Genomic DNA, 14,567 nt, shown 5'->3' with positions numbered 1-14,567 from the left:
CACACACACACTCATTATAGAAGCGGAAGGATTTGAGAATAGCTCTGTGGGGGTGGGGGTAGGGTGGACTGGGTTTCAGTTCTCAATACTTACAAGGTAGCTGTCTGTGGCTCCAGTAACTTATGACCTCTTATGTCCTCCATTGGCATGCATACACACATTGTATAGGCAAACATGTAGGAAAAACACCCATATACATAAACTAAAAATAAAGACTTCCTCAGTAGGGTTGGTAAGATGGCTCTGCAGGTGATGGAGCTTACTGCTAAGCCTAAAAACTTACATGTGATTCCTAGAACTCACATAGTGGAAAGAAAAAACTGAATTCCTCATATTATCCTGTGACTTTCATAGCACACACACACGCACACACACACTCACACAGACACACACACACAAACACATAGACACACACACGATACACACAAATGAATAAATACATCTAACAAAAGGGATACCTCTATAATCCTAAGGGGAGAAATTTATTTCATAATTATCTTTACTTCATGTGAAATAAGAGATTTTCATAAAAGTTTAAGAAGTGCCATACAAGTATAAAAATGATATATCATTAGAGGAATTGATGGTATAGAGGTCAGTATAGCTACTTTCCAAAAATAATATATGCCTATATATGTAGTTTACTCATTGCACTACTTCAGATTGAATCCAAGGTGCACTGAGATACAACATTAGACCATTTTATTAAATCTCTTAATAGGTTAAAACTTAAAATGTGCAATTTTCACATGAAGGAAACAAAAGCTCCGAGGCCCACTGCAATACAGTGCAATGGGTGATCCTAGCCACATGATTGTCCCTGGATTATACTCAATTCTCCATTCAGGAGTAAATGAAGCATAGAAAATGGAAAGCTGAAGAATCAGATTGTAGGGATGGGGATGCAGGTCAGAGAAAACAGCATGCCTAGCATGTGCCAAGACTCTGTCCTTGGTTTAAAATATCAAATTGTAATGTAAAACATTAACAATAATAATAAATTAAATATCAACTTGCAAAAATTCATAATTATGTAAAAAGACATAAAAATTAGAAATAAAACAAATTAGTTTTCTTTTTAGCCGGATAACTCATAAGAATTGAGTAAACTGGAGAACGAAAAGAGACAACTTATAATATCTGTGGTGGTGATTTATATTTGAGAAAATACAATCATGGAAAAAGTAGTCAAAGATGTTATACAAATTACACTGAGGCAAAACTTTTTTTCTTGGAATTAGGAATGTAGGCTCAGTGTTAGTAGATATGCTAATTATGGCAGTCAATCATATTATCAAACTAAAAAATTATGTCTGGAAAATTATTATCTATTATGTCAGGAAAAGGAACCTTGAGAAAGGCAGGGAAAACATGGTTTTCCTCTTGAATAGGGAAGTCTGTGCCTGCTTCTTAAAGACGGTAGGAGGAAAGAGGTACCCATCAGCCATTGAAAAGGAGTTTGATGAACAGAGAATGGCTGAATTATAACTCTTCTCGTTTTCTCTTCATTTCTAAAATATAAACTAAGATAAACCAGGCAATGGGTCTAACAAAGGAAAGCAACAGCAGTGGTGTGATTCTGGGTGCTGAATATGGCTGCATGGAGGAAATAATGCTTTCTTGCTGATTTGAGGCCAAGTCTCAGTGCTCTGGCTCGAGTGAGGGGCAGCTTGCAGTGATGTAACAGTTGTGCTTTCCAGCGAGGAAATGTGAAATGCAACCTTGGGGGCAGGTTAACGAACACTGCAGTCTAAAGAATTCCATAAACAATTCAGGGTACTTTTGAACAAGTTTTCATTTACTTCTAAGAAAAAGATGACAACAAGCAGATGTCATGGACAGAGCAAGAGAATTACTGGTGAGAGTTTCTGGAATAAGCCCAAGGATGACGGGTCCACTGAAACACCTCCACTGACAATATCTGTAGCAGACACAGACACAAAAGGCTGTAAAAATTGATCCCGATAACATCAACATCACAGATAACCGAGAACAAGAGGAGGTTTATGTTCATTGTGGTCTATGTATAGAATCTTTTAAAAGTTCAAACTCTAAGGTTAGTTTTCAGTATTTATTCATTTTTAATAGATTTAGATTAAAGTATTATAAATTCTTTGTGTGTAGGTGTTTTGTCTGTATGCTTCTGTGCACCATTTTGTGTGCCTGGTGTCTGTGGAGGTCAGAAGAGGGCATCTGGCAGGGACGGGACTTACAGATGGTTGTAAACAACCACATGAGTGGTAGAAACTGAAGGGAGGTCTTCTGGAAGAGCAGTGTTCTTAAGCACTCACCTATCTTATACAGTCCCTTTTATTATTATCAACCCATTTTGTTAATATATAAATATTTTGTATTTCACTACAAAGCGTTCCCACGGGCTCACAATTTGAACACTTGCTTCCTAGCTGATAGTGTTGTTTTAGGATGGTAGCAAAAATTTTAGAAGGCATAGCCTAGTGGGAAGAAGTATGTTAATGTTGCCGGAAGCATGCCCCAAAATTCTGTTTCCTGATACTCCATCCAGCCATCTGTCCATCCACCCATTTTATTCCTGACAGTCAGGTTCACCTCAGGTCCAAAGTACCAGATCCTGACTTTGATCAGAAATCAGGAACCAAAGCTAACATGCCTACATGCTGTGAAGCAGGTAATAAGCATTAGGTAATTAATACAGTCACTTAATAAAACCAGCATGGTAGGGACAGTATTCTCTAGGCCAAAGATCAGCAAACTGTATGAAAAGAGAGAGAAAACCATTCTCTTATTATGCTTCAGAGCCCCAGGGCCTCTGTTCCAATTACTATACTCTGTCTTAAATAACCAAAGGGGGACACCTATGTTCCACTAAACTTGAAACTTTAATTTCATTTGGTTTTCATGTGTCATAAAGTATTATTCTTCTTTTGATATTTTCAACCTCTTAAAAATGTCAGCGCCACCTTTGGCTTGCCAACATTGCAAATGCAGACAACAGGCTAGCTTTGCCCTGTGGGCTGTCATTTACCAACTGACACCTGTCTGAGATTACAATTGGTTCTTGTTACTATGCTACTAAATCTTATGTATGTGCAAAAGATTTAATAGAATGGAGAGCGTTCAACACTTTCAAAACATCTCAATGGATCATACAACTTATTTTTCTGTAAAGAATTCCGCAAGAAAGCCAAGTTGCTGATCCACTTTATATGATAGTGTGTGGTGATAGGCACATGGCTGAGGAGCCTTATCACTCTGGGAGAAGAATCTGTAGACCTCAAATGCCACAGGCAGCTCGCTTCACCCTGCTGACCAAATTATTTCTAGTACTTCCCGAAGAGCAATCTGTAGATGTTTGCAAAAATATTTTTAAATTTACTGACAACTAAAATAAATTATTATAAGGCAATGGATGTCAATAATAAACCTAATTTCAAAAGACCCATGCAAAAGTCATTAGACTGCCATTTTTGATTACTTAATTTACGGTTTGCCAATAATTTTGCTAATGTAGGTTAATGAGTTTTTACATTTTGCAGTTATAAAACCTATCAGGTTAGATGATGCTGACTCCTCTAAAACTCTTTAATGGGAAATAAAACAGATCTTTAAAAAAAGTAATAGGATATTAATTGTGATTTCATGCAGTATATTTAAGAAGAGACTTGGCCTCATAAAATAAGAAACAAGGCGTTGAGTCTAGTAAAATCATTCCCAAGTTAGCTATTAGCTCACTTGTTTTAGGTCAAGTCACTTAGTATCCATTCATCTATCCAGGATAGAAAATAATTGCACAAATTAACCTTTAACCATTTTATGGGGCTCTGAGACTTCCATGGTAACTTCATGGACTGTGTTTGTAAGGTTAAAAATTCAGAACTTCTAGTTGCTAGTTTCTCCTGGGTAACATACATACTCACTTTGAAAAAGTTTCTATTGATTTGCTCAATGACATACAAAGTTCATGAAGTTTATACAGTCTAATTCTCTTTCAATACACTTTAAAATTTCTTTTCAGGAAAATTAACCATAATTCTTTGAAAGATTCTCTGAAAGTATCCATTTTAAACTCCAACCAATTTATGATTAACTGTCTAGACTAATAAATTAGAAATAAAAGTCACTGGGTATATGTTTTTGTTAAAGACTAGGTTTTATGTAAATTTTGTTCTTCGATCCCATGATAATTTAATAAGGTAAGTGTAAATATCATGCTGTAGCTTACTCAGATGGATATTTTGAAAGATAAGGTAACCTGCAAAGGCTACAGCTGATGAGACAAGACTTTAAATGACACGATGTCCACATTATTAGTCAACTAAGCCCTGGACTCACCCTGTTACTAAACTGTATATTTATGAAGGTTTGAGCAGAAACATGATGTCAAGCTTACCCTTCATTTTGTTTGCTCTCTACAGTTCAAATATCTGAACATCCTTTAGCCTTTAAGCATTCTGGGTTGCTATAAGTACATGCAGCTTCCATATGAACAATGATTTAGAAATTGTCATGGTTCTTGTTGACATCCTTCAGTGGCTATGAAGTTTGGTTTCCCTTAAAAACAAACAAACAACCAAAAAAAAAAAAAAGGACCAAACCCTGTACTGATTTCCTTCCTTACTATATTATGTAGCTTTATTATTCACTGATACATAAAATTATAAGGACTATTCATATTAGTGAGGTGTTATGCGATGTTTCAATATGGGTAATATATAAAACAAATGAAAATGCATCTATTTCTTTGCTTATTACTTCATAACAGTAAAATATTTAAGAAACGTTTGTTCCACCTTCTTTTTTTCTAATACTTAATATATTTTATTATCAATAACAAACTGCTGCTTTAACGTCTGTCCTACAGCTGTTAACGGGTGAGAAGACACCCATGACCCTAACAAAGAAAACTCATATTAAGCCTCTATATACACGCAAATTTAGAGCTCTTTTAAAGTGTCCAAAGCTATTAGTTTAATTGAGTTAACATATCTGAACAATGAACTAAAATGTTCATAAGTTTTTCTAGTACAAAAAATTAAATGCTTTAGTTATAAAAGAGCTCTGTCAATATACACAAACTATATACTTCAGACAGTCACAAAAGTGTGAGCAGAAGGCTTATCAAAAGACATTTAATACAATTAGTTTTCAACAACCCCTTGGTGGTCCACATCTACAAAGAAATCCAGCCCAACCCCCTCCAAATCCCTCCCCACAGAAAAGCACATACTTACCAGAATTTTTAGCAAGTATGGTTTGGGAATTTGTTTTTTTAAAAAAGGTCCCCAGAGCAGGTTATTTACAGTTTAATTGCCACTGTCAACTGATCTGGACCTGGACCGGAACCGGGACCTCTGGCGATCCACAGATGCTGGAGACTTAGATCTACTTGAAGAACCACGTTTCTGGCTCTTCTCAGGCACAGGAGACCTACTACCAGAACGGGACTTGCTCCTACGGGAACGAGAGCGGCTGCGGGACCTAGAGGAACTCCTGGTCCGAGATCGTGACCTGCTTCTTGACCTGTGACGTTTGCTGCCTTCGATTAATTTGATTTTTCTCCCATTAATTTCCTTTCCAGAAAGCTTTTCAATAGCATTCTTTAAGTCACCATAAGAGGCAAACTCAACTACCCCTTCATTTAGTTTAGGTCGATGTGCATCCGCAAAGGTTACTTCCCCAGCTTGTCTCATGAAATCTTTGAGGTCCTGCCAGCTGACTCTTGAGGATAAATTCTCAACTATAAGGCGATTTTCTGTCCTTACAGGTGGAGCATTTCGTCTATCATTTCGTGGTCTACGACTATTAAAGCGGTCGGAGTATCGTCCTCTTCCTTGCCCACCTCGAGACCGAGCCCGAGCATGTTCGATAGTAACCCTTTCACTGCAAAGTTCTTTTCCATCAAGTTCATACACAGCATCATCTGCATCCCTTGGGTCCTCAAATTCCACAAACCCAAAACCTCTTTTAAGATCAATATCTCTGATCCGTCCATAACCCTTGAAGAATCTTTCCACATCTTTCTCCCTCGCTGCTGGATTCAGTCTCCCGATGAACACCCGACAGCCACTCATGATGCCCGGCTAGTGTTTCCTCAATCAACTGCGCTCTCTAGACGCCGTCCTCCGCACAGAGCGAAGCCCCGGCCGCTCGCGACCCGAGCGGCCATGAAGAAGCCTTGGTCCGAGAAGCCTTGCCCTCCAAGAGAGCCACTCACCTACCGGACGGGGTCTTTGGTGGCTGGGACCCGGGGCGGTCCGTAGTCTGCGACGGAGCCGGCTGCCTCCCTACAGACCCGACCTCCACTCGTCTACGTCTCTCCACAACTGACCTGTTCCACCTTCTTGAAATAAACATCATAGCTGTTTAGAGTCACCATCCTATGCAACAGCACACCAATTTTAGTTGCCCCTCTCTAGCTGAAATACAGAATCCATCATTAACCTGTCTCCAGCCTCTGGTTATTATCATGTTGCTCTTACCACTCAGAAGACAAACATTTTCAGATTCCACATTTGAACAAGACAATGCTGACCTTGCCTTTCTGGGTCTGGCTTATTTTACTTGGCATAGCAATCTCTCTTTGATCATTATTGCTACAAACGACTGGATTATATTCCCGAGAGAGGACAAACGGTCTTCCACTATATGTATGCATATCACTTTCTTCATCTGTTTAACAGTGATTACACCCTCAGGATGTGTTCATTCGTTTTTTCGTTTCATTTTTTCTGTTATAGGAATTATGTTCTAGAGTCAGGGTTAATGGGGGAAATTATTAGAACACCTTTTTTGACCCTATTTTGTCTCTTGAGTGTTTTAAAAAAAGATTCTACAAGCATACATCCTGTTATAAAAACATGAGTGTGAAGAGTATTTTTAAAGAGTCATAGAAAAGATCATCCATGAAGTATTTATCTTGGAAATAAGGCTAATTCATTTATTAAATTTCTCATAAATAATAAAATTCTTTATGGGAAATATGACATCCACCAAAGAGGAAGGAACGAAAAAGTTAATTATGGAGTATAACACAGAGGTAGGTGGTTGCCCACCAGAGAACCAAGTGGCTCAAAGGAACAAGAAATGAATGAATAGCCCCTCAGGATGAAGACACTGAAGATCATCTTTTTTTTTTTTTTTTTTTTTTTTTTTTTTGGTTTTTGGTTTTTCAAGACAGGGTTTCTCTGTAGCTTTGGAGCCTGTCCTGGAACTCGCTCTGTAGACCAGTGTGGTCTCAAACTCCCAGAGATCTGCCGGCCTCTGCCTCCCAAGTGCTGAAGATCATCTTGAATACTTGTGCTGAAGACATGATATACAATTCCTATCAACTTACATTAGAATATTGATATTTTATATAGAAAAAAAATAATAATACTGAGTTTTAAATTTTTTGCTTCGACATTCTTTAACAATTCAATGCTAAAGTTATCTTTCTTCTTGCATGCATGCGAAATATCCATTAAAAATTACCTTCAAAATCTTGGTAAAATTGAACATATTACATTTTAATAGTCATATTTCGAAACAATCCTTTTAAATGAATTGAATGGGATTCTCCAAGTAGAAACTGGCTTTCCTAATTGAGAACATAACAGGCAAAGAACAAAATGAAATGCACTCTAGATAATCAAAGATACAGATCAAAAATTAGAACAAACACATCCTCAAACTTTCTAAGAATTGCAACAGTTAGATAAAACCAATTAGAATCCCAGTGATTCATGGGCATGGATAACGTTACAAAAGCTATGTGTTTACCTGCAGAGATGTAATCACAAAATAACAACCTTCCATTTCCTTGTTTCCAAAAGCATAGTGTGGTAGACTGCTGATCTAATTTGAATCACCAGCCTCTTTACTAACACTTAATGTTTTTCCATACTAAACATGTCTGTTTTTCTTTTTAAATCACCAAATGGCAACTATGAATGATGATTTCTTGAATGAGAATGTCACAAGATTAAACTTTTAAAAACTCAAAGTAGCAGGTAACTGATGCAATCTAGCATTCTCCTTCTAGTTTTCACCCAATTTCACTTGTAGCAACTCTGCATTTGACCCCAAACGTGAAGATATTCTAATCTAGTGTCACCTCAACTGCTCTATGTATTGCAAAATAACACTTATTTACGAGGTGGAATTGAATGAAAGTTACAGCATTTTCAACAAGAAAAGCCATCTCTCTGTCAATGCAAGTCAAGTATCTTCAGTACAATGTAAGGTGTTAAATGGTTGCTTCCTTTCTAAAATCATGGCCATAATTCTATGAGTGTAAGAGGGTTCCAAAAGAAGTCTTTTTCTTCTATTCTTTTTAACTTTTTATTGATTCTTTGTAGATTTTATATTATGCATCCTCATCCCACTTAGCTTCCTGTCCCACAGTTCTCCTTTCTGTCCTTCCAATCTCTCCTGCCCCAAAATAACATTAAAAAGTAAAACCAAAACCAAACAAACGTAACAACAAACAAACAAAAAATAAAAACAAAAGCAATCAAACAAAAAACAAATTCTTGATGTGAAATAGTGTGGCCCAGTGAGTCACACAGTAAACCCTTTAGTCCATATATCTTTGCTTGTAAGTGTTCATTGTAAGGAGTCATTGATCTTGTTCTAGGCCTTTGGTTTCTGATACACTACTGTGACTGTGTCTTCACTAGGATTCCTCTTGGATGTCCTGTTGTTGCCTTGTGTCAAGGAGATCTTGCAGCTTTGGATCTGCAGGTCTGACCCCCTCACATGCTCCAACAGTGCATGTATAGATGAGGTAGATCTTGCAGTAAGCTACCTTTTAGCCCTGGCTTTGGGTCTGGGTGGTGGCTGGGTTGGCCAGTCCATCAGCTTTCCCTCATCTTCACCACCAAGGAGAGGTCTCCAGTGTTACCAGGTTACCTCTCACAGTGCAGCAGGCAGCAAGGAGTGAGGGCCAGTTCTCCTGCTCTCAGGCTTGGATCAGGCTCACTCACACTCACATCATCAGGGCCAGCTCTAGTGTTTTGTCCAGAAAAGACACAGGGCCTGCTCTCCTGATTTCTGCACTTGGCGAGGGATAGGGCCAGTTCTATTCTCATGCCCCCATGACCAGTTTTCCTCCGTGTTGTAGGTGGCAAGTGGTGTGTGGGGGTATATTTCCCTTAACCTTACCACCCTATGACATATGAGGGAGGGGTTGGGGTAACTCTCCTGCTCTCAAGTCTATAGGAATGGCACATCTGTGCCCCACCCCCGATAGGGTCAGCTCTAGTGTGGTGCCCAGGGGAGGTGTAGGGTTCTTTCTCCTGTATGCTGCAACTGGTAAGGGGTGGGGCCAACTCTCCCCACCAGCCAAAGGTACCAAGGAATAAGAGGGGAAGGCAACTTTCCCTCACCTGTGCCACCACATGACATATGAGGGAGGGGGAGGTGGCAGCTCTCTTCCTCTCACATAGTAGAGCTGCCCAGGAAAGGCAGGGCCTGTTTTCCTGAGTGCTTCTGCCAGTGAGGGGCAGTACCAATTCTCCCTGTCTCATGACCTCAGGGCCAGCTCTCCCACCCCAGGTAGTAAGGGGTGATAGGAGATGAAGTCATCTCTCCCTCACCTACTTCATCCTATGGCTCATGATGGGTGGGAACAGCTCTCTTGATCTTATACCATCCAGGCCAGATCACCTGTGCCCACATCAACAGAGTCAGCTATACTATGCTTCCAGAGCAAGATGCAGGGTATGTTTCCCTGAGTGCTGCAGCCGGTGAGCTGCAGGGCCAGTTCTCCCTAGTGAGGAGTGGAACCAACTGTGCAGCCCTATCTTTACTAGCTTTTGTGTGTGGGGTGTGTGTGTGTGTGTGTGTGGTAGCAAATGAACATTAACACAGAGCATAGGTGCGGCAGGGCCATGGACCCAGACATAGCCCTTGGCAGCAGCCCAGGTATAGTTGACACCATGACCCTGGGTGGTGGCGCAGGCCACTCAGATCTGTATGGCCCTGGCAGAGGTTCAGCCATTGGACACTAACATGACCCTATGTGGTAGTCCATGGCCCTGATGTCCACATGACCCTTGGTGGCAATACAGGCTACAGATATCAACAGAGACTCTAGCTTTGGTTGGATTAGGGACCGAGACATAGTCCTTGGCAGCATCCAAGGCCCGGATGTCACCATGGCTCCGATTGGCTATGTAGACCACGCAGGCATGGACCCAGTGGCAATGTGGCCCTCAAATACCCAAATTGCCCCAGACTGTGGCCCAGATTCTGGGCATCTGCATAGCCTTCGTTTAATTGCAACAGAAGCCTCAAATAACAATGTAGACCCTGACTGTGGCAGGGCCAGGAACCCAGACATTGCTCCAGTCCCAGCTTGGCCCATGCCACTCATGTCTGTGTTGGGAAGCAGAATAGCCACTGGAGTTTTCATAGCCCTCTTGAGCCTGCTGCCCTCACACAAGCCAGCCTGGAAGAAGGATCCCTGGCTGTTATCAGAGGACCTCATCAGTCAATAGCTCTCTCCACTAATACAATCCTCTAAACAGTAACAGGTTGATCATTCTCAGACTTGATACAAATAATGAGGCTTAGGCTAAGCATTCCTTTCTTTCCTCTAGAGGTATGGTTTGAAGTGCATGCTACATGAGGGCCTGAGTATATATGTGACTAGCCTCTGGTAAATTTCCAGGCCAAGCCTCAAATGAGCTTTCTAACAACAATATCATTTGTCACAAAGTGATTAATTATACCTTCAATGACCAAATGACAAAGGACTCAGAATTGGTGACTTCCTTTCCTGACCATAACCTATGTGCCCTTTTGCTTATTTTGCTATGGAACCTTTCCAATGTTAAATCATAGCCACGATTTCACTTATAAGACAAGGTTTCTAGATTCTCTTTGAGAATCACAGTGGTGACTGAGAACCTTGAAAACAATGCACAGACATTGCATTTCAGCGAGACTGCCTGAGTGATATTATTTGTTCCTAGAAGAATCCCGACCCGGGACATGACATTGGTCTTGGTACCATTCCATCACAACCACTATACATATAAAAAGAGACTCGAATCCGTCCATCCATCAGGATTCTTCACCACTTGCTTTTATAAAGTCTAGGACGTAAGTGAGAAAGGAGTGAAAATACTGAAGGTATTAACAGGCTCCGGTGCTCAATTACCCTACCTATCAGGGCTTTCTTCCACCTGTCTCCAGAAAGACTGGGATGTGGACGGGAAGGACTGAAATACTGGAGAAATTCATGGGTAACGATGCCTGGAAACCCACAACAACGTACACAGCAAGACTTAAGTGACAGAAAATGCAAATCCTATGCAAAGGAGTCGACAGTACTTCTGGATCATGAGAAGCCTTGCTTTATTTTTGAGAAATTTCCCATGATCACACAAGATGAATGGGGCACAGTGACTAGAAGAAAGCATGGATTTTGGAGGTAGATTGCCCCTTTATCTAAGTTCTATTTCAACAATTCCTAGTTGTGTTATTTTGTACAAGTCACTCAGTATCTTTTTCTTTCTAATTATCTGTTTGATGCAGATAATATTTCTATTAAGTTGCTGCCAAGACTAAATGAATTTATAATGGAAACACATGTAAACTGGCATATTTTAAGTTCTTAAAATGTATTGCCATTATCTTAGTTACCTATATTAATTAATTTATTGTAGAGCAATTTCATCTATATTCGTCATTACTTTTAGAGCAGGTTAGATGAACAGTGAAATAAAAATTCCTCCCTAAGTGTTCTGCCACTGGTCTAGCACTGTATTCTCCATTGTTGGCATCCTCCACAGAGAGGCATATTCATTACAGCTGAACCTTGAGACACATGTCCTCGTTGGCCTAAGTCCACAGTTCACACTAGCATTCATTGTCAGTGTTGTGTACTCTATGAGTTTGTGGACGCACACACACACGCGTGCGCACACACACACATACTCATATATAGATCTGTATCCATCTTCACATATAAGGTGTATTTTTAATGCTTTAAAATACCTCTTTAGGGTTGCTATTCTTTCTTGTAGGTTTTAAAAAGAAGAGTAAGTTCATTTAGTTTTCAATAAACGGTTTTGAAATAGTGAAACAGACTTAGCAGCAACCTGGTATATTTTAGCCTAGTTGGAAATCAATATAGAAGAATAATATAGATATTCTGGGGTGAAATACATTTGGAAAATATTAAGATAAATTTCTACTTCTGTCAGACTTATTTAAATTGGCACTGTTCACTGTGGGTTTTCAGAAGAGATATATGGAATAGCAAATTTCACAATCTCACATCATCTTTTTAGTCTTGTCCCTCTAGTTCTAATAGGAGTTTATATCCTGCTTCATATGGACTACACTGAGAACCTACCGATGAGTAGGGATGCCAAGATGAATGGCCATGAATGTGAAGTTTCACTAGGTCACGTGTTAGCAGGGATAAGGAGGAAAATCATGATAGAACTGTTTATTTCAAGTTCTGCAAACAGGTCCAAAAGAAGAAGATATGAATAAACTGGTAACAGACAGGAGGACAGATGAGTAGGTCCCTGCTGCCAGGTCACTAAGGAAGAGAGATAGTGCCAGAGACCCAGAGTAGATGCAATATAAGAGGTTTGAGGAGGGCAGGTATGCACTGTGGGGTCATGTGGACCTCATTGGGAGCACTTGTGGATAAAGGTCAAAGGCTGTTCCCTCTTAATACCTTAAGGATATTAAATCACTTCAAACAAAACAGTTTCCTAAAATATATAGATGCAATCAATTCATTTTGAAAGGGCCATGATTGAAGCAAGCGCAGGAATTAAGATACATTCAGGAAACAGTTTCGCATGATGTTCCCCTGGCAGTCTCATCATCCCCTTGGTGAGATGCTAATAAAGGTTAGGCAGCCAGTTCAGAGAATGGGAAGAACCTGTCATTCACTGTCAGTGGAAACTGCCTGTCTATAATTCCCTCAGCAACAGCTTTATATCACAGCATATGCTAATTAGTCTTCAAGCCTAAGCCTACAGATTTACCGGGCTCAGAATTTGTTTGCTTCATTTTGTTTCTATTTTTCAGAAAAGTATGCAAGTGAATGGAGATGGCCTTTAAGTGTTCTATAGTTTATTGTGCTTACATAATAATCAATTGTGCTCACTTTAAAGTTTCTAACAGTCCAATTTATTATGTTCTCTATATTACTTAATTTTAGCATATCAAATTTTATTGGTATATGGGTAGAAAGAACTAAAAAAAAAGACACCAATAAGGGTGAAAATAATAATATTCATGAGATGTGACTAGATCAGTGCAGATATTTTTAACAGGAGACATTCAATGAAATTTAAATAGAACTGAACCCAAGGCTTTGTCAAATACAAAAAATATTTTAAAGGATTCTGATACTTGGCTAAAAGCAAATTCATAAATTGCATACTTAGAGAAATGAACTCACAAAAATATTTTAAGGCAGCATTAATGAGAAGCAACAGATATCAAGAAGCTCAGAGGACAATAATTTTTTAAAATAGAGGAAAATGCTAGCACATTAGACTACAGTGATAGGATTTCTAGAATATTCTTGCACCTATATCATTGTTTGATCATTACTACAAGCATAAAAGGAGCCAGGGCCATTAAACATGATTTTTTTTCTCACATGTGGTAGTAAAACACTTGTGTATGAAACAACTTAAAATATTTATTTTCATAGTTTAAGAAAACACTATTATTTACAAAAACTACATGTATGCTATTAAGATTCAAGACGACTTATGACTTATTTAACACACATGCTATACCCACTGGCCCGTTCTCCTCCCATTTCCCCACTTTATCATTTTTGATCAGTACCCTCATTGTTAAACTGCCATTAAAAGTCAAAGCATTACTTAATATCAGTAAGCCACTTAAGAATAATTTAAATATTCTACTCACATTCAACTAGAAGCCAGTTTCTAATGATTTCACAGAGAAAATTATATGTAAACCCAAATCCCACCTTTAAACTGTAAGAGAAACATGCAGAGGTAGTTTACTATAATGTGAGGTTACACAAGGAGCCAGTTTCTTCTCACCGAAAATCTATAAAAAGGAACATAGGTTTAAAAAAGTTTTGATCTTCTGTGATCTTTGTTAAAAAGCAGGCTGTAAAACTTGGTAAATGGCTTCAGCAATATTATATGACAAGATTTAGTCAGGAAACATTAGTTTAATAAAAGTCATTCCTAAAAGTTCATGCAATATGTTCATATTTATCATGTTTCCCTATTCTGAAAAACATACAACATGATGAAAGGTGGGAGAAGCATGGGCCTTGGCATCTGTCTTGACCCCAGCTCTATTCCTGCAGCTCCTGGTGGCCTGAATGTTTCACACACAGAAGAAAACTGGTGGTGCATGGCACAGGCTTTCTGTCACACTCACTCGGCTATACCCTGGAACTGGAATACACTTCCATAGTCATGTCTTTGCCTCTGCCACCCCAGCTCTACAGGGCCTTTGGTAGCATGTTCCAATCTTGCAATATTCTTTTTTTATTAATTAATTTTTTTCATTTATTTTACATCCAGAAAACAGTTTTCCCTCCCTCCCTCCTCTCGTCCCACCTCCCTTTTTGCCTCTCCCTCTTC

General features: G+C 39.2%; 2 protein-coding genes across 5 annotated transcripts in view; both read right to left on the bottom strand.

The window, feature by feature from the left end:
* Tpk1 (thiamin pyrophosphokinase 1) overlaps window positions 1–14,567 on the bottom strand; it is a 325,255-nt gene that overhangs the window by 169,652 nt on the left and 141,036 nt on the right. The gene's annotated exons all lie outside the window — the stretch shown is intronic.
* Window positions 4,960–6,301, bottom strand: LOC130887571 (serine/arginine-rich splicing factor 5-like). 2 transcript variants are annotated; one of them, XM_057790089.1, is made up of 2 exons: window positions 6,198–6,301; window positions 4,960–6,069 (listed from the first exon to the last, which is right to left on the bottom strand). In XM_057790089.1, the coding sequence occupies exon 2, from the start codon at window positions 6,048–6,050 to the stop codon at window positions 5,283–5,285; it is 768 nt and encodes a 255-aa protein (XP_057646072.1). In that variant the 5' UTR covers window positions 6,051–6,069; window positions 6,198–6,301; the 3' UTR covers window positions 4,960–5,282. The 2 variants fall into 2 exon arrangements, with proteins under 2 accessions (XP_057646072.1, XP_057646065.1); XM_057790082.1 differs by having other exon boundaries at window positions 6,194–6,295.

This window comes from Chionomys nivalis, chromosome 1, assembly GCF_950005125.1.
Source record: "Chionomys nivalis chromosome 1, mChiNiv1.1, whole genome shotgun sequence".
In the NCBI taxonomy this organism is placed as follows: domain Eukaryota; kingdom Metazoa; phylum Chordata; class Mammalia; order Rodentia; family Cricetidae; genus Chionomys; species Chionomys nivalis.
The sequence above is the reverse complement of the archived record's forward strand: the minus strand, read 5'-3'. Positions and strand labels throughout refer to the sequence as shown.

What these genes read in the sequence shown, in the direction of transcription:
- LOC130887571 (XM_057790089.1), bottom strand. Translation starts at nt 6,050, where the DNA reads ATGAGTGGCTGTCGGGTGTTCATCGGGAGACTGAATCCAGCAGCGAGG.